The 20,661-nt window shown below is 46.7% G+C and overlaps 1 protein-coding gene across 1 annotated transcript in view; it reads left to right on the top strand.

The window, feature by feature from the left end:
• Window positions 1–12,188, top strand: part of LOC139264167 (growth hormone-releasing hormone receptor-like) — a 111,428-nt gene extending 99,240 nt beyond the window's left edge. The window contains exons 9-13 of the mRNA XM_070880253.1: window positions 454–523; window positions 3,501–3,592; window positions 7,042–7,171; window positions 10,397–10,438; window positions 12,090–12,188. Of these exons, the coding sequence (XP_070736354.1) occupies window positions 454–523; window positions 3,501–3,592; window positions 7,042–7,171; window positions 10,397–10,438; window positions 12,090–12,188 (433 nt within the window). The remainder of the gene's footprint in view (window positions 1–453; window positions 524–3,500; window positions 3,593–7,041; window positions 7,172–10,396; window positions 10,439–12,089) is intronic.
• Window positions 12,189–20,661: the final 8,473 nt, after the last annotated feature.

Below are 20,661 nucleotides of genomic sequence, written 5' to 3'. Positions count from 1 at the left end.
CATGTGAACAATGTGGCCCGTCCAACGGAGCTGGTCGAGTGTGGTCAGTGCTTCGATGCTGGGGATGTTGGCCTGGTCAAGAACACTGACGTTGGTGCGTCTCGCTACCACAGGGAGCAACTGAGACCAATAGCACAGATGCATTTAAAGGGAAGCTGGATAAACACATGAGGGAGAAAGGAATAGAAGGATGTGCAGATAGGATGAGATAAAGTAAGGTGGGAGGAGGCTGGTGTGGAGCATAAACACCGGCACGGACTAGTTGGGCCGAATGTCCTGTTTCCGTGTTGGAAATTCTATCGGATTTTGCGTAGTAAAGTAAGTTATTATTATTGTATACTAGACAATGCACTGAGTGCTCACATTGTATATATTGCAGGAAATAGATTGTAGCCTAAGTTATGAACGAAATGTTATACACAGTTTCCCACTAATATTCCGGTGTGTCTCCAGATGCTGGGACGTCATTGAAGGCTCTCCTTACTGGTGGATAATCAAAGGCCCCATTGTGATGTCTGTTGCAGTAAGTTAAACCCAAGCAAAATTGGGGCCTCTTAATACCAACTTAAGGAAGAATGTTACTCTTTGGGGAGGTAGTTTGGTGCAGAGTACGGGCTCCATTAGAGATTGTGGAAGTTAGCCAACATTCACCATCTTAGATTTATTCCAAAGGGAAATGAGTGACTGGAAACCCGACTGAGATAATGGAGTACGAAGACCCAAAATATTTAGCTTAAATCCCTCTCCGCCATTTTAGGAGAGACATTGACCCCTTTAAGCAACTAGCAAAGGGAGGAATTAAGGGATACGGTAGCATAGTGGTTATGTTATGTTAGAAACATAGAAAACTACAGCACAGAAGGAGGCCATTCCGGCCCATCGTGTCCACGCCGGCCGACAAAGAGTCGCACGGCCCTCGGTCAGCAGCCCTGAAGGTTACATATAAACCCATGAACAATGAACAATGGCGGAAAGGTAAAGAGCACCCGGCCCAAACAGTCCGCCCCACACAACCGCGACACCCCTTGCACTAAAACATTCTACACTCCACCCCAACCAGAGCCATGTGATATCCTAGAGAGGCAAAAACCAGATAAAAACCCAGGCCAATTGGGGAAAAATAAAATCTGGGAAAATTTCTCTCCGACCCATCCAGGCGATCGAAACTAGTCCAGGAGATCATCCTGGCCATATTCGATTCCCTTTGGTACTTACCATCGTATCTGCGCCAACCAACAAGAGGTCATCCAGTCTAATCCCACTTACCAGCTCTAGGTCCGTAACCCTGCAAGTTACAGCACTTCAAGTGACCATCCAAGCATCCTTTAAATGTGGTGAGGGTTTCTGCATCCACCACCCTTCCATGTTGTGCTCGTAATCCAGAGGCCTGGATTAATGATCCGGGGACATGAGTTCAAATCCCACCACGGCAGCTGGGGAATTTAAATTCAGTTAATTAATTAAATCTAGAATTAAAAAGCTAGTGTCAGTAATGGTGACTGTAAGACTACCGGATTGTCATAAAAACCCATCTGGTTCACTAATGTCCCTTTAGGGAAGGAAATCTGCCGTCCTTACCCAGTCTGGGCCTATATGTGACTCCAGACCCACAGCAATGTGGTTCACTCTTAGCTGCCCTCTGAAATGGCCTTAGCAAGCCACCATCTTCTCAAGGGCAATTCGGGATGGGAAATGAATGCTGGCCTGCCCACATCCTGTGAATTAATTAAAAAAAAATTAACACAGTCCACAGTTATCTCACAGTGTCATTCGAAGCCTAGGAACTCTTAAGGCACAAGCCTTTACATTGTGAAGTGAACCTAATTTTTTCATGTCGCACAATCACTTGGGGAGCGACAGTGATGGAAACCATCTCTCACTTAGATAATGCTGAGCCGGGTAGAATGGAGGAGCATCAGATTCCTTGTAGAAACAGTTGCTGTGCAGTTAAAGGACATTAAACTAATGATTACTGGATTCAAATGGAAAGAAAAAATAATTTTTTAATATAGCACCTTTCATGACCTCAGGATGTCCCAAATACTTCACGGCAAATGAAGTACTTTTTGAAATGTAGTCACTGTTGTGATGCAGAGAGTGTGCCAATCAATTGGGCACAGCAAGCTCCCACACAAACAGCAATGAAATAAATGACCAGATTATTTTTTTTGGGTGATTTGGTTGAGGGATAAATATTGGCCGAGTCACCGGGGATAACTCCCCTGTTCTTCGGAATAGTGGCATGGAAGCTTTTGCACCCACCTGAGAGAGCAGGCGGGGCCTCGGTTTAACTTTGCATCCAAACGATGGAACACGTTTTACACTTAGGGGGGAGAAAATTGGGGCGTTTGCGCCTCCCGTTAATGCCCCCGGCGGGCGCTAACTGGGTGAAAATGACTTTCTGCCTGGGCACGGCTAATGACGGTAACCAATGGCGCCCCACTCTGCTGCACTAGCTGGCGATGACGACGTCATCACTGTGCACAGTGACCCGTTTTCACCCCGGAGCGAAAATTCAGTAGCGGCCACGAAACTGCGCGGTGCGATACCGGCGACAGCTGCGTACCGGGCTGTCGGCCGCCCGTGGGGCGAAACTTAAAGGGGAGGCGGCGAATTGGAAAAAACAATGGCCGGCTTATCGGTCGCGGCATTCTTCATGTTGGATCGTGGGGTATCGTGCCACGATCTTCCAGCCCCACACTCCGCTTGTGTGCCGGGCTGATGCCACGGCACCCCGGTGATCCAGGTAAGGACCTGTTTCTCCCCCGTGGAGTTGGCAGCTCGGCCCTCCCCCTTTTGATGAATCATCATCATCATAGGCAATCCCTCGGGATCGAGGAAGACTTGCTTCCACTCTTAGCATGAGTTCTTAGGTGCCTGTACAGTCCAATACGAGAACCACGGTTTCTATCACGGGTGGGACAGATCGTCGTTGAGGGAAAGGGTGGGCAGGGAGCCTGGTTTGCCGCACGCTCCTTCCGCTGCCTCCGCTTGATTTCTGCACGTTCTCGGCGACGATACTCGAGGAGCTCAGCACCCTCCCGGATGCTCTCACTCCACTTAGGGCAGTCTATGGCCAAGGACTTCCAGGTGTCGGTGGGGATGTCGCACTTTATCACGGAGGCTTTGAGGGTGTCCTTGTAGCATTTCCTCTGCCCACCTTTGGCTCGTTTGCCGTGGGAGGGTGCTGTCTGCGTGGCAGCTCTACGTGTCCCACCGTGTAATGCAACACCCCTCACTGACCCCTTCCGTCCCCACAGAACAAGTGGAGCGCGATATATTCCTTAATCTGCAGATATAAAATACACTGTGGGTGATTTATAGTGATGGTTCAAAACGTGGGCGGCTGTCTTGTGGCTCGTCTCTGAACTGCAGCTTGGGGGACAGAGTCGGACTCAGTACTCTGTCCTCTTATGCCCTGCAATTTCTTTCCCCTCGAAACCAGCTTCTTTTTTTTAATCTATCTATTCATTGATTTGTTTATTTGTTTTCCTTTGCAGATCAATTTTATACTTTTTGTTAATATCATCCGGATCTTGGTCCAAAAGTTGATCCCCAAAGAAATCCACATGGCGAATTCCTCGCAGTACAGGTAGGAGAATTCACCAGCTGACATTTTTCCTCATTTTCCCTCTGGTTCTTTTGCCAATTATCTTAAATCTGTGTCCTCTGGTTACCGACCGTCCTGTCAATGGAAACAGTTTCTCCCTATCGACTCGATGAAACCCCTGATCATTTTTTTGACCTCTTGATTTCAAATGTACTGCTTTGGGCATTTTCACGATCCTCAGAATGCATCCATGCTTACTGATCAACTGGCCATTCACAGATCTTGCCGGGTCTCGCCCCTTCCCTTCCTGTTCATAGCTGCATGTAGTGACATCACTATCCCGGCCGGAATGGAGATGATTGGGTAATTAACACATCAATCACGCACTGGAGACCGCACTGCTGTCAGGGACTGAGATAGATTTTTACACGTAACATTTGTTTTATATAACTATCTTCCACCCACTGCATTTTTCTGGAGAAATCATTTTGCTTTTTATCAGGAGACATTGCGGGTTGTTTCAGTTCATGAGTTCAGTTTGATGTAGTCACAGAACCTCTTTTTAAATAGACTCTGTAGATTGCTTGCTGTAATGTGCTGCTTAAATAGACTCTGTAGACTGCTTGCTGTAATGTGCTGCTTAAATAGACTCTGTAGACCGCTTGCTGTAGTGCGCTGCTTAAGTAGACTCTGTTTGTTGAGTAAACAGACTTTCTTTTCTGTAAAATAGACCATTTGCTGTGAGTCCTGTTGTAAGTCCCGCCCCGTCTCCAACTCATGGGCTGACATCATCATCATCATAGGCAGTCCCTTGGAATCGAAGAAGACTGGCTTCCACTCATAAAATGAGTCCTTAGGTGGCTGAACAGTCCAATACGTGAACCACAGTCCCTGTCACAGGTGGGACAGATAGTCGTTGAGGGAAAGGGTGGGTGGGACAGGTTTGCCACATGCTCCTTCCGTTGCCTGCGCTTGATTTCTGCATGCTCTCGGCGATGAGACTCGAGGTGCTCAGCGCCCTCCCGGATGCACTTCCTCCACTTCGGGCGGTCTCTGGTCAGGGACTCCCAGGTGTCAGTGGGGATGTTGCACTTTATCAGTGGTGTCAGTGGACACTCTGCCTATTCATTGATGGAAAATGCCAGGGACTGCTGGCCAGTAATAGTCCTTAATCATTGTGTTTAAGATGATGAAAGAATTTGATAGGATTGATAAAGAGAAACGCGTGTGGCCCATGCCTCTCCATGCCCGTGCTTGGAGTGGACAGAGTCTCAACCCATAACCGGTCTCTAAAATACGCAGCTGCCATTTCAATAACAATGCCTGGTATCTTTATAAACCAAAACTGTCCTCAACTCTTTTTGACCACAATAACTCTTTTGTACTCCTGCCTCGACTCGCCAATTAAGAACATAAGAAATAGGAGCAGGAGTAGGCCATACGGCCCCTCGAGCCTGCTCCGCCATTCAATAAGATCATGGCTGATCTGATCATGGACTCAGCTCCACTTCCCTGCCCGCTTCCCATAACCCCTTAGTCCCTTATCGCTCAAAAAACTGTCTCTCTCCGCCTTAAATATATCTAATGACCCAGCCCCCACAGCTCTCTGGGGCAGAGAATTCCACATATTTACAACCCTCTGAGGGAAGATTGTAAGAAATAAACTCTTCACGGCTATCGCTGGTCACTTTAAATAATCAGGTTCGAGTGCAAATCAAAGTGGTGGGTATATTGTGTTTAATCAGAGTTTAAGATGGAATATAACACATTAGTTATACAGGAAAAACATACGATGTAAATGTTGCGTATGCAATAACTCAATAGGCTTAGTACCGTGAACTCAATCAGGTGCGACCTGACTACTTTATTAACTCTCAAAGTGAGGATTAAACATGGAGGCTTTCTTTATATACAAGGGCTGCACGTGTGTGTCTGTGGTCCAATGACCTCCGATGGTCGCTCCCCCTGGTGGCAGGTAAACTCAGGCATACATATATTACAGTAACAATAGTTGATATTGATCCGATTGGACAGACGGTTGACAGACATTAGTGATTCTTTCCTTCCTTTCGACTAGGGCTTCCTTTATTCACTCTCTCTCTCTTTGTTTCTCCCATCTGTGTGGCTCCTTCTCTCTCTCTCTCTCTCTTTCTTCCATCTGTGAGTACAAGCTTTCGGGAGATCACTTTTAACCTATTTTAAGGGGTGGACCTGAGCCGGTATATTAACAATACCTTTTGACCTATAGAGGATCCCCTAAAAACTTGCTAGCCAATAAGGCTTCTAGTTCTTTGTCTCGATTCTCGAAACAAAGCCCGCCTTAAAGATGTCTTACGATTTTGGCCACGTCATTCTCCGTTTACACTAATCGAGGGTTCCTTCCTGTGGAAATCGTTTTATCCACCTTGTCCGTATTCTCTCAGGTGCAATCAATACAAAGCCTTCTCCCCCTACCCGTTGAACTATGAGGCCCAAACCAGAAACTACTTGTTCAGCGTCATTATCTCCTTTACAGCGTAGCAACATGTTTACGTTAACTCCTACAAACTTCCTTCCACTCTAAGTCTTTCCATACAAATTATCTTAAAGAGACATGCACAAACTGAAGCTTTAACTTGAAAACCACAAGTAATGGTTGTCATGGTGCAGAATGCTATAACATCTCAGCAGGGTACCAAGACATTATCATTTCTAAGCATTCTGAGTAGACAATTAGTCTCCAGTTCGAAACAACGATTTAAAACACAGCATTCGCATCAGTTTTATCTATTTTTAGGCATCATTAGTTTCTAACACATGTCAGCTCTGGCTTAGTGGATCGCACTCTTGCCTCTGGGTCAGAAGGTTGTGGGTTTAAGTCCCACTCCAGAGACTTAAGCACATAATCAAGGCTGACACTCAGGCAGTACTGAGGGACTGTGGCACTGGCGGAGGTGCTGTCTTTCAGATGAGATTTTAACGCAAGACCCTGTCTGCCCTCGCAGGTGGATGTAAAAAAATCCCACGGCACTATTTGGAAGAAGAGCAGTAGAGTTCTCCCTGGTGACCTGCCCAATATTTATCACTTAAAACAGATTGTCCGATCATTATCACGCTGCTGTTTGTGCGGGAGCTTGCGGTGTGCACATTTGCTGCTGCGTTCCCTGCTTTACAACAGTGACTAAATTTCAAAAGTTTTTAAGTGGCTGTGAAGCACTTTGGGGACGTCCTGAGGTCGTGAGAGGCGCTATGGAAATGCAAGTTCTTTCTTTCTGGGCAATGGCCGGGAGGAGGGGGAGGAAACCATTTGATAAGTTTAAGCCAAGGTTTATAAAGCAATTATGCCTCACTTTGATGGGATCAGGGCGAATCCAGCTCTGTCTCTGACCTGTGCTCTGAGCAGTGGGAGCCCTGGGTCGCTGGATTTGCCCTTCATGCGGGCCAAAGGGTACACGCCACCATTTAAGTGCTTCAACCAAAGCAAAGGGCTAATTGTTTCCCTCTCTCCACAGGCGCCTGACAAAGTCAACCCTGCTTCTGGTCCCTCTGTTCGGGGTGCACTACATCGTGTGCGCCTTCCCACCAGATGGCGCTGTGCTGGCCACCAAGCTCTATCTCGACCTCTGCATCGGATCATTTCAGGTACAGCCAGCTTCAAGCTGTCCGCGGACAGTAATCTCCCTTGTGAGGGAGCGCGCATCGGTGCCGCCATGATGTCACTGCGCTCGTTCATGATGGGCAATTGAAGGATAGAAATAATTCAAAACGTTAGTATGCAGGTACAGCAAGGAGTCAGGAAGGCAAATGGAATGTTGGCCTTTATTACAAGGGGGAGAGAGTACAAAAGCAGAGAAGTCCTGCTACAACTGTACAGGGTATTGGTGAGGCCACACCTGGAGTACTGCGTACAGTTTTGGTCTCTGTATTTAAGGAAGTATATACTTGAACTGGAGGCTGTTCAGAGAAAGTTCACTTGGTTGATTCCGGAGATGAGGGGGTTGACTTTTGAGACCAGGTTGAGTAGGTTGGGCCTCTACTCATTGGAGTTCAGAAGAATGAGAGGTGATCTTATTGTAACTTATAAGATAATGAGGGGGTTCAACAAGGTGGATGCAGAGAGGATGTTTGCACTCATAGGGGAAACTAAAACTAGGGGACATAGTCTCAGAATAAGGGGGCATGAGGAGGAATTTCTTCTCTCAGAGGGTTGTAAATCTGTGGGATTCTCTGCCCCAGAGAGCTGTGGAGACTGGGTCATTGAATATATTTAAGGCGGAGATAGACAGATTTTTGAGCGATAAGGGAGTGAAGGGTTATGGGGAGTGGGCAGGGAAGTGGAGCTGAGTCCATGATCGGATCAGCCATGATTTTATTGAATGGCGGAGCAGGCTCGAGGGGCCAAATGGCCTACTCCTGCTCCTATTTCTTATGTTCTTATAAATAGTTCAAACGTTCTTGGGATTTTAGAAGCTTACAGCACAGAAGGAGGCCATTCGGCCCATCGTGCCTGTGCCAGCTCTTTGGTAGAGCAGTCCAATTAGTCCCATTCCCCCTTGTACTTTCCCCATAGGCCTGTCATTTTTCCTTTTCAAGTCTTTATGCAATTCCCTTTTGAAAGTTACTGTCGAATCTGCTTCCAGCACCCCTTCAGGCAACAACAACAACAACTTATACTTATATAGCACCTTTAACGTTGGTAAAACGTCCCAAGGAGTTTCACAGGAGCATTATAAGATGAAAAGATCTTACTCTTCAAGATGGCTCCTGGGCTGGCAGCTCCTCACTGAGCTGCTCTTCTCTTCAACTGTATCCATTGGCATCCCTTTGCCCGTTCTTGCCCCAATCTCCAATCTTCCATTACTTAAAATACGCTGCCTCTGATAGCGAAGGCATTTCAGTGCATTCCAGATCACAACAAGTCGCTGTGTAAAATAATTCTCCCCCATCTCCCCCTCTGGCTCTTTTGACAATTACCTTAAAACTCTGGTTACCCTGGTTACTGACCCTCCAGCCAGTGGACGCAGTTTCGCCTTATTTACTCATTCCAAACCCTTCTTAATGTTGAACACCTCTAGTAAATCTCCCCTTAACCTTCTCTTTAGGGGAACGGTGGCACAGTGCTTATGTTACTGGACTAGTCATGCAAGGGCATGAGTTCAAATCCCACCAAGGCAGCTGGGGAATTTAAATTCCGTTAATTAAATAAACCTGGAATTAAAAAGCTGGTATCAGTAATGGTGACCACGAGACTACCGGACTGTTGTAAAAACCCATCTGGTTCACTGATGTCCTTTAGGGAAGAAAATTGTCGTCCTTACCCGCTTTGGCCTATATGTGACTCCAGACCCACAGAAATGCGTTTGTCACTTAACTGCCCTCTGAAGTAGCCCAGTGAGCCACTCAGTTGTACCAAACCGCTGCAACAAAACGCAACACTGTGGGAGAACCTTCACCACACGGACTGCAGCGGCTCTAGAAGGCAGCTCACCACCATCTTCTCGAGGGCAATTAGGGAAAGGCAATAAATGCCGGCCTTGCCAGCGATGCCCCACATCCCGCAAACGAATAAATAAATAAAAAAAACAACAGCCCCGGCTTCTCCATTCTCTGTACATAACTGAAGTCCCTCATCCCTGGGACCATTCTGTGCTGCAAATCTGTGTTGCACCAAGGGGTTACCAACCCTCCAGGGATTGGCCTGGGGTCTCCAGGAACTGAAGATTAATCTCCGGGACACTGCCCCGAGCAGACCCGGGAGAAAGAGGGGTGTGTGCTGTTATTTATGGGGAAAGGGCAGAGGGATGGGACTAGCTGAAGTGCTCCTGCTGAGAGCCGGCACAGGCTCGACGGGCCGAATGGCCTCTGTAATGTATACACCAGTGAGCATGTGCACAGAGCCGTTTGTTGAATTGTGAGTGTCTTAGCCAGTCATGTGATGTTCACAAGACTCAATAAAACATCTACCAATTGGATTCAGGGGATCCAACAGTGAGGCAGGTGGATGAACTGGTAATGTGCAGTGTGATTGGTAAACTATTGCTACTAAACCATCTAGTTCTGAATAGCAATGTGTTGCTATGAATTCTTAAGCAAAGAACCCATGAACCAATACATTACAGCCTCCTTTTGTGCTGTAACCATTCTATGATTCTATACTTCTGTTTATTAGCTATAATAATATAAGAGATGGAGAAAAAGAAGGCTGTGGAGGCCAGAGGTCATGTGATGAAAGCTCCAGGAATACGTCCAATCAGAGTTGGTTAACCCTATCTGCACCCTCACCAAGGCCTTGACATCCTTCCTCAAGGCCATTCAGCCCCTCAAGCCTGTTCCGCCATTCAATCAGATCATGATTGAATCACTATTGAATCACCGCCCTTTCAGGCAGTGTCTTCCAGATCACAACAACAAGCTGAGTAAAAAAATTGTCCTCATCTCCCCACTGGTTCGTTTGGCAATTATCTTAAATCTATGTCCTCTGGTTACTGACCCTCCTGCCATGGAAACAGTTTCCCCCTAACTTCTCTATCACAACTGCCTCATAATTTTAAACAGCGAGATTATACCTACCTGGATAGATTGCACAGGCCGGGGGCACTTTCTCTCATGAAGAGAAGACTGAGGACTGACCTGATCGAGGTCTTTACAATTATAAAGGATAGTGTCTGAAATACTCTGCTAGGCTGGGTGGAAGAGATACAAGCTTCACGGCCCCGGGTACAGTTGGTGCCAGGATGAGTGAGTTAGGGCGCTGGAGTAATGAGCCTACTAGCTAGGCCCGATGACTTACCTCACCCTTGACCAAAGGTAAATGTTTTCCCAAGCATGCTATTACTGACCTCCCTCTCTCTCTCGCTTCCTTTGCAGGGTGTTATCGTGGGAGTGCTGTACTGCTTTCTGAATCAGGAAGTAAGTGAAAGCTTTTGTGCAACATGTGAACCGCTAGCCTTCCTGTCACTCACCTAGTAGAATATTTCCCAGTCTTACTTCTTGTTACCCACCCGATTCGGTCAGAGGCACCGTCTGTCAGTGCCTCCTGCCACCAAACCAAATACCACCAGGAACATGTGAAATACTCAGTACATCACCAACGTGTGCTGCAGAATAACACTCTGGAATGTGCAAAACAGGAGCTGCACAAGGCTTCTTCCAGCGATTATTAATTCCTGATTGGTTACCGCTCTGCAACGGCTGCTCCCTGTGTATATTTCACTGGAACATAGGCACATAGGAACAGCAGGAGGCCATTCAGCCACTCAAGCCTGTTCCGCCATTCAATCAGATCATGATTGAATCACTATTGAATCACCGCCTTTTCAGGCAGTGTCTTCCAGATCACAACAACAAGCTGAGTAAAAAAATTGTCCTCACCTCCCCACTGGTTCGTTTGGCAATTCTCTTAAATCTGTGTGTCCTCTGGTTACTGACCCTCCTGCCATGGAAACAGTTTCCCCCTAACTTCTCTATCACAACTGCCTCATAATTTTAAACAGCGAGATTATACCTACCTGGATAGATTGCACAGACCGGGGGCACTTTCTCTCGTGAAGAGAAGACTGAGGACTGACCTGATCGAGGTCTTTACAATTATAAAGGGTAGTCACTGCGAAGATGTTTACACTTGTGGGGAAGTCCACAATTAGGGGTCATATATATAAGATAATCACTAAAATAATTCCGATAGGGAATTCAGGAGAAACCGCTTTACCCAGAGAGTGGAGAGAATGTGGAACTCACTACCATGAGGAGTAGTTGAGGTGAATAGCACAGATGCATTCAAGGGAAAGCTTGATAAGTACAGAAGGGACAAAGAATTGAAGGCTATGCTGATAGGGTGAGATGAAGTAGGGGTGGGAGGAGGCTCGTGTGGAACATAAACACCGGCACAGACCTGTTGGACCGAAGGTCCTGTTTCTGAACGGTAAATTCTATGTCATTCAATGTAAATAAAAAGTAAGATTTGCATTCATATAGCCCCTTCCACATCCACTGCACGTCCCAAAGTGCTTTGCAGCCAATAAAGTACTTTTTGAAATATAGTCACTGTCGGAAATGTGGCAGCCAATTTGTGCACAGCAAGCTCCCACAAACAGCAATGTGATGATGACCAGGTAATGTGTTTTTTAGTGATGTTGATTGAGGGATAAATATCGGCCAGGACACTGGGGAGAACTCCCCTGCTCTTCTTTGAAATAGTGCCGTGGGATCTTTTACATCCATCTGAGAGGGAAGACGGGGCCTCGATTTAACATCTCATCCAAAGTTTGGCACCTCCGACAGTGCAGCACTCCCTCAGTACTGCACTGGAGTGTCAGCCTGGATTATGTGCTCAAGTCCCTGGAGTCTCCCACATAAGCTTCTCTGCTCTTGGGAGAGCAATCCCAACTGCTCCGGTGTCTCCACGAAGTGGATGTGTTGAGATGGGAGAAAAGGGGATGAGCGGAGAGAGAAGAAGCTATAAAAATACACATCAATAGCTGCTCACAGTGCGCACCACCATTGGTTGCTCATAATGATCCTGTAACGTTATTAATACAATGGTCTGCTCTTCTCCCAATAGGTTCAGACTGAGATCCATCGAAGGTGGATGAGGAGGCAATTGGACAGTTATGGAGCTGTGCCAGTCATAGGGAAAAGCCAGCAGGACACCTCTTGCTGAACACCCGGTCAAAGGTCAAACGAAAAGCACTGCCGACCCCAATCGCTAACCCTCCTCTTCCCTTCCCCCTCTCGCTGCTGATGAATTCTGCCCCCTCACCACTCACGTCACTTTACTTTAAAGAGCCGCCTCTGGAACCTCCCGGAATGTTGTTTTTTTTCACTTTGAACGCCTTTGGACAACTCGCACGGTGAGCGGAATGTTGGTCTTGTGCCACGGCAGATACGGTTTTATTTGGAGGGGGGAGGGTATACGGGAAGTACATGGACCTGAAACTGCGGCCTCTCCCGGTGCGTATGATGTGTGCGCGGCGTGCCTGAAGAGGCCCCGCAAGTTCCCGGGTTTAGATGTGCGAAGCGATGCCCCTAAACATGGTACTTGTGATCCAAGAAAATGTCTTCTGACAGATTGCCTCGCATGCTCGGGAGAAGGCCCTCCGGGGTGGAAATTTGGGCTATTGGCCCAACTCCTGCCCAGTTGGCCCTGCGTATGCCCTGCTTTTATTGGCGTAAGAATATTAATAGATAGAAAAAAAATAAATGTTATTACTTATTTTTAATGTTAAAATCCTGTCTATGAAAACATTTTTTTTTTAATTCAAAAAAATAAAACATTTAATTTAATCTAATTTCTATTAATTTTAAAGAAGTGAAGTTTATTTATGTGTGTGTTTTATTTGATTATAGGGGGATTCTCATTGATAGTAGTTGGAGCTCGGAGCTCCCATTACTGTCAATGAGAATACTACATTGTGATTGGTGGTCCAGACCCACGTGATCCCGGGATGTGCTTACACTCCTAGAATAGGTGGGCCTCTGCTCTGGGCTGTGCATCTAGAGCAAGTGTTCCTTCCTCCGGGAGGTACTTTCGGAAAATATTTTTCGGTCGGAGGCGTAAGCCCGCGGGAAGCTTCCGACTACAATTTCTGGCCCAATGTCACAAGCTGCCCCATTGACTCTGGGTAAATATATTGACTGGTGTGTATGCGCATGTGTGCCTATCTTACAATGTAGGAAACACAGCAGCCAATTCCCGCGAAGCAAGGTCCCACAAAAAGCTAGGCGGTAATGACCAGATCATTTGTTTTTATTGATATTGGTTGAGAGATAAATATTGGCCAGGAGCCAGAGGAAAACCCCTCTGCTCTTCTTCGAAATAGTACCTGCCAGGGGAATCTTTACATCCACCTGAGAGAGCAGGCTGGGCCTCGGTTTAACGCCTCATCCAAAAGATGGCACCTCTGACAATACGGCACTCCCTCAGTACTGCACTGGGAGGGCCAGCCTGGATTATGCGCTCATGTCCCTGGAGTAGGGCATGACCTCCTGACATCGGAGGTGAGAGTGCTGCCCACTGAGCCAAGACTGATACCATGAGATTTGGGCTCTAGTCCCACACTACGTGGTTGGCTCCTAATGCCTTCAGGGCAACTCAGGGTGGACAATAAATACTGGCTTTCCAATGTCACTCAGATTGCCTCCTACTCCTGCCACACTAAGATAATTAGGCGGCGATACTTCAAAAAATTCATTCACGGGATGTGGGTGTTGCTGGCAAGGCCGGCATTTATTGCCCATCCCTAATTGCCCTCGAGAACGTGGCGGTTAGCCGCCTTCTTGATCCACTGAAAAATCTGTACTGTTCACCTGCCACGGCTGAGAGGATATATGAAAATCCTGAAAGTTGTTGAATTTCGAGGCAGTTTACGGACGTACGAGCAATGGCGGACAGGAAAAGACCCTCTGGTCCATCCAGCCCATCCCACACAATTTGTGATACGCTGTGTATCACAATATATACACTCCCCATCCCACCTAAAAAACCATGTGATCTCCTGGGAGAGGCGGAAAAAAGATAAAAACCCAGGCCAATTTGGGGGGAAAATATATCTGGGAAATTCATAAGAACATAAGAAATAGGAGCAGGAGTCGGCCATACGGCCCCTCGAGCCTGCACCGCCATTTAATAAGGTTATGGCTGATCTTCTACCTCAACTCCACTTTCCTGCACTGTCCCCATATCCCTTGATTCCCTAATATCCAAAAAACCTATCGATCTCTGTCTTGACTCAAACGACTGAGCCTCCACAGCCCTCTGGGGTAGAGAATTCCAAAGATTCACCACCCTCTGAGTGAAGAAGTTTCTCCTCCTCTCAGTCCTGAGACTGTGACCCCCTGGGTCTAGACACTCCAGCCAGAGGAAACATCCTCCCTGCATCTACCCTGTCGAGCCCTGTAAGAACTTTGTATGTTTTAATGAGATCAACTCTCATTCTTCTAAACTCGAGAGAATATAGGCCTAGTCTACTCAATCTCTACTCAAAGGACAATCCCCCCAATCCCAGGAATCAATCAGGAATTATCCCAGAAATCAGGAAACGCTCTCTAATCCTAATCTCTTTGCACTGACTTTTAACGTAGGTAGAAACCCCCTTTCCGACTGGAAGGCGTGTGAAACGGCTGGTCCGTACTGTCGAGGCTGAAAGCTGTGGAGAGCGACCGTCTGGAGTTTTAACGGGCAGGGCCCACCTTCCCCTCCCCGAGGAGTCCACGCCGGAACATTTAAAAAAAAACAGCCTCCGCGAGCTGACGGGGTTCCCTCTCGAGAGACGGCGTGCGTGCTCAATAGCCGACCAGCTGGTGATATTTTCCTCATGAACTTACGGAAGAACGTTAACCATCGTTCAGTGATTCTGACTCTGAGGCAGGGGTCATTTTTACCCAATGGCACTCCCGTTGGGAAAGCAAAGACAGAACTTGCCTTCATCCAGACGCTTTCAGAACCTCAGCACGCTCCCAAAGCACTTTACTGCCAATGAAGACGATTTTGTTTTTGAAGTGTATGGCCACGACTGGAACGTAGGGAAATGCGGGTAGCCAATTTGCACACGGCAAGATCCAACAAACAGTCATGAGATAATGACCAAGCCATATTTTTTTTTGCGATCTTGGTTGAGGGATAAATATTGGACCAGGACACCATGGGGAACTCCCCTGCTCTTCGTCGAAATAGCACCATGGTATCTTTATTATAATGTCTACCTGAAAGAGCAGACGTGGCCTCGGATTGACATCTCATCCAAAAGACAACACCTCTGACGGTGCAGCGCTCCCTCAGCACTGCGCTGGAGTATTAGCATGGATTATGTGCACAGGTCTCTAGAGTGGGACTTGAACTCACAACCTTCTGACTCATAGTTGAGAGAGAGCGCTACCCACTGAGCCACAGCTGACACCTCGATGTTGAAAGTTCGCCCTATAAATCTCAGTATTATCTCGGAATAGTGCCGTGGGATCTTTTATGTCCATCTGACAGCCTTGCCCACTGCACACAGTGAAATCCAGGACACCTTTCCAAGCGTTTTCCATCCACTCATGGGAAGCACGGCCCACTCCCTAATGGACAAGATTCCCCTGCTGGAGGGGGCGAAATAATCAGAAAAATTACCCTCAGGAGCAAACGTATTTCCAAAGATAATCATCTAATAACTGTGGTAATGTACGAACAACAAGAATTATTATTAAAAGTGCTGTATATTTGAAAAGTCAGCATAAAATACTTCTTACTGTTCAATTAACTTACATACTGTTTAAAAAAAAAATTATTCTCCACCTGAACCTCAAATCCGACCAGACTGCCGATCCGGAACGATAAGGTCATGTCTTACAAATGTGATTGTATTTTTTGAAGAGGTCACCAGGCTAGTGGATGAGGGAGATTTTGTCTATCTGGATTTCCGCAAAGATACCGCATAAGGGGCTTCTCTATGAGATAGAATCTGCCAGAACTAATCTACTCATAGAATCACAGGAGGCGAAATTGAGCTCCTTCGCGCCTCCCGTTAGTGCCTCCGGTGGGGGCGATAACGTGCCGCAAATGGGTTTGCGACCGGGCGCGATGAGATCATCGACTCTCGTCATATTCGGCGGGAGATTTTGCGGGGGTGTGCCCCGACCCTCCTTCGCCTGGAGATGGTCACATCATCGCCGTTCGCATCTCCCCGTACCCGAAATTGAGTTACGCCCCCCCCGCTGAGAACACCGACATCTGCAGGAGGCGTGCAATGGGCGGCCGGCCGCTTTGGGGGGGGGGGGGTGGGGGGCGCGGGCGATGCTTGATGTCGAGGTGGCCGAGGTCAGTAAACAAAATACTTACCCTCGCTCTTGCAGCTTTTTCCGCGGGTTCCTGTCCGCGATCGTTCGGCCCGACACTCGGACTGGGAGCCGGGCTGATCGGGTGAGAGCCGCTGTTGAGAAGGTAAGCTTGTTTTTCCTTTGCAGAGCCTGCAGCCCTTTTCCTGTAAGGGAGGGAAGGGGCCTTTGATCACGGCCTAGTGTGTAGCGCTGCTGAACTTGCCGCCCTGCCTACTGCCCATTGCGCTCCGGGAAGGAAATGCAGCACATGATTTAGAGCTCCACTTCCTCCTTGGAGTGCAAACGCTGAATTATTTAACAGTTTGAAAAGATTAGCGCCTGGCGCTAATTTTTCAAACTTTTAAAAGTTAACACCCCAAGCGGGCCGATACCCAATTTCATCCCAGTAGAATCACAGCACAGGGGGAGGCCATTCGGCCCATCGTGCCTGTGTTGGCTCTGTGAAAGAGCTGTCCCATTAGTTCCGCTCCCCCTGCTCCTTCCCCCATAGCTCCCTGCACATTTTTCCTCTTCAAGTATTCTTCAAATTCCCTTGAAATGTATTATTGAACTTGCTCCCAGCGTCCTTTCAGGCAGTGCATTTCAGATCTTGCTGCCTAAAATGTTTTTTTCCTCGTCTCCCCTCTGATTCTTTTGCCGATTATCATGAATTATGTTGGATTGAGAGTGGTAGGCAGATAATGGTTGACTCAGAGGGTGGTGAATCTTTGGAATTCTCTACCCCAGAGGGTTGTGGATGCTCAGTCTTTGAGTATATTCAAGACAGAGAGCGATAGAAGTTTGGACATCAAGGAAATCAAGGGTATTGGGATAGTGTGGGAAGGGGGAATCGAAGTGGAGAATCAGCCATACGAACAATGATGGACAGGTAAAGACCATCTGGTCATACAAACATAGAAACATAGAAAATAGGTGCAGGAGTAGGCCATTCGGCCCATTCGAGCCTGCACCACCATTCAATATGATCATGGCTGATCATGCAACTTCTGTACCCCATTCCTGCTTTCTCTCCATTGCCCTTGATCCCTTTAGCTGTAAGGGCCACAGCTAACTCCCTTTTGAATATATCTAATGAACTGGCCTCAACAACTTTCTGTGGTAGAGGATTCCGCAGGTTCACAATTCTCTGAGTGAAGAAGTTTCTCCTCATCTCGGTCCTAAGTGGCTTACCCCTTATCCTTCGACTGTGACCCCTGGTTCTGGACTTCACCAACATCGGGAACATTCTTCCTGCATCTAACCTGTCCAATCCCGTCAGAATTTTATATGTTTCTTTGAGATCCCCTCTCATTCTTCCAAATTCCAGTGAATATAAGCCTAGTCGATGTCAGTCCTGCCATCCCGGGAATCAGTCTGGTGAACCTTCGCTGCAGTCCCTCAATAGCAAGAATGTCCTTCCTCAGAATAGGAGACCAAAACTGTACACAATATTTCAGGTGTGGCCTCACAAAGGCCCTGTACAACTGCAGTAAGACCTCCCTGCTCCTATACTCAAATCCTCTCGCTATGAAGGCCAACATGCCATTTGCCTTCTTTATTGCCTGCTGTACCTGCATGCCAACTTTCAATGATTGATGTACCATGACACCCAGGTCTTGTTGTACCTCCCCTTTTCCTAATCTGTCACCATTTAAATAATATTCCGCCTTCCTGTTTTTGCCACCAAAGTGGATAACCTCACATTTATCCATATTATATTGCATCTGCCATGCATTTGCCCACTCACCTAACCTGTCCAAGTCACCCTGCAGCCTCTTAGTATCCTCCTCACAGCTCACACTGCCAACCAGCTTAGTGTCATCTGCAAACTTGGAGATATTACGTTCAATCCTTTTTTCTAAATCATTAATGTATATTGAAAATAGCTGGGGTCCCAGCACTGAACCTTGCAGTACTCCACTGCCTGCCATTCTGAAAAGGACCCGTTTATTCCTACTCTTTGCTTGCTGTCTGCCAACCAATTCTCTATCCACGTCAATACATTACCCCCAATACCATGTGCTTTGATTTTTCACACCAATCTCTTGTGTGGGACCTTGTCAAAATCCTTTTGAAAGTCCAAATACACCACATCCACTGGTTCTCCCTTATCCACTCTATTAGTTACATCCTCAAAAAATTCTAGAAGATTTGTCAAACATGATTTCCCTTTCATAAAACCATGCTGACTTGGACCAATCCTGTCACTGCTTTCAATACGCGCTGCTATTAAATCTTTAATAATTGATTCCAATACTTTCCCCACTACCGATGTCAGGCTAACTGGTCTATAATTCCCTGTTTTCTCTCTCCCTCCTTTTTTAAACAGCGGGGTTACATAAGCTTCCCTCCAATTCATAGGAACTGATTCAGAGTCTATAGAATGTTGGAAAATGACCACCAATGCATCCACTATTTCTAGGGCCACTTCCTTGAGTCCTCTGGGATGCAGACTATCAGGCCCTGGGGATTTATCGGCCTTCAATCCCAATAATTTCCCCAACACAATTTCCTGATTAATAAGGATTTCCTTCAGTTTCTCCTTCTCGCTAGACCCTCGGTCCCCTAGTATTTCTGGAAGGTTATTTGTGTCTTCCTTCGTGAAGACAGAACCAAAGTATTTGTTCAATTGGTCTTCCATTTCTTTGTTCCCCATTATAAATTCACATGATTCTGACTGCAAGGGACCTAAATTTGTCTTCATTAATCTTTTTCTCTTCACATATCTAAAGAAGCTTTTGCAGTCAGTTTTTATGTTCCTTGTAAGCTTACTCTCATACTCTATTTCCCCCCTCCTAATTAAACCCTTTGTCCTCCTCTGCTGAATTCTAAATTTCTCCCAGTCCTCAGGTTTGCTGCTTTTTCTGGCCAATTTATATGCCTCTTTTTTGGATTTAACACTATCCCTAATTTCCCTTCTTTGCCCCTTCCCCGTTTTATTTTTACTCCAGACAGGGATGTACAATTGTTGAAGTTCATCCATGTGATCTTTAAATGTCTGCCATTGCCTATCCACCATCAACCCTTTAAGTATCATTCGCCAGTCTATCCTAGCCAATTCACGTTTCATACCACCGAAGTTACCTTTCTTTAAGTTCAGGACCAGAGTCTCTGAATCTGTGTCACTCTCCATCTTACTGAAGAATTCTACCATATTATGGTCACTCTTCCCCAAGGGGCCTCACACAACAAGATTGCTAATGAATCCTCTCTCATTACACAAAACCCAGTCTAGGATGGCCAGCTCTCTAGTTGGTTCCTCGACATATTGGTCTAGAAAACCATCCCTTATACACTCCAGGAAATCCTCCTCCACCGTATTGCTACTAGTTTGGTTAGCCCAATCTATATGTCGATTAAAGTCACCCATGATAACTGCTGTACCTTTATTACACGCATCCCTAATTTCCTGTTTGATGCTGTCCCCAACCTCACTACTACTGTTTGGTGGTCTGTACACAACTCCCACTACCATTTTCTACCCTTTGGTGTACTGCTGCTCTACCCATACCGATTCCACATCATCGAGGCTAATGTCCTTCCTTACTATTGCGTTCATTTCCTCATTACCTAGCAACGCTACCCCATCTCCTTTTCCTTTCTGTCGATCCTTCCTGAATATTGAATACCCCTGGATGTTGAGTTCCCAGCCTTGGTCACCCTGGAACCATATCTCCGTAATCCCAATTACATCATATCTGTTAACAGCTATCTGCGCAGCTAATTCATCCCCCTTATTACGAATGCTCCTCGCATTGAGACAGAGAGCCTTCAGGCTTGTTTTTTTAACACTCTTTGTCCTTTTAGAATTATGTTGTAATGTGGCCCTTTTTGATTTTTGCCTTTGAGTTCTCTGCTCTCCACTTTTCCTTATATCCTTTCTACCTTTTGCTTCTGTCCCCATTTTACTTCCCTCTGTCTCCCTGCATAGATTCCCATCCCCCTGCCATATTAGTTTAACTCCTCCCCAACAGCACTAGTAAACACTCCCCCTAGGAGATTGGTTCCAGTCCTGCCCAGGTGCAGACCGTTCAGTTTGTACTGGTCCCACCTCCCCTAGAACCGGTTCAAATGCCCCAGGAAGGTGAATCCCTCCCTCCTGCACCATTCCTCAAGCCACGTATTCATCTGAACTGTCCTATTTCTCTGACTAGCATGTGGCACTGGTAGCAATCCTGAGATTACTACCTTTGAGGTTCTGCTTTTTAATTTAACTCCTAGCTCCCTAAATTCAGCCTGTAGGACCTCATCCCGTTTTATACCTATATCGTTGGTACCTATATACACCATCCAGCCTGTCCCACATGATCTTACTAAATGGTGGAACAGGCTCAAGGGGA

The sequence above is a fragment of the Pristiophorus japonicus genome, chromosome 5 (genome assembly GCF_044704955.1).
Source record: "Pristiophorus japonicus isolate sPriJap1 chromosome 5, sPriJap1.hap1, whole genome shotgun sequence".
Taxonomy (NCBI): domain Eukaryota; kingdom Metazoa; phylum Chordata; class Chondrichthyes; family Pristiophoridae; genus Pristiophorus; species Pristiophorus japonicus.
This window is presented reverse-complemented; position numbering and strand designations above follow the sequence as displayed.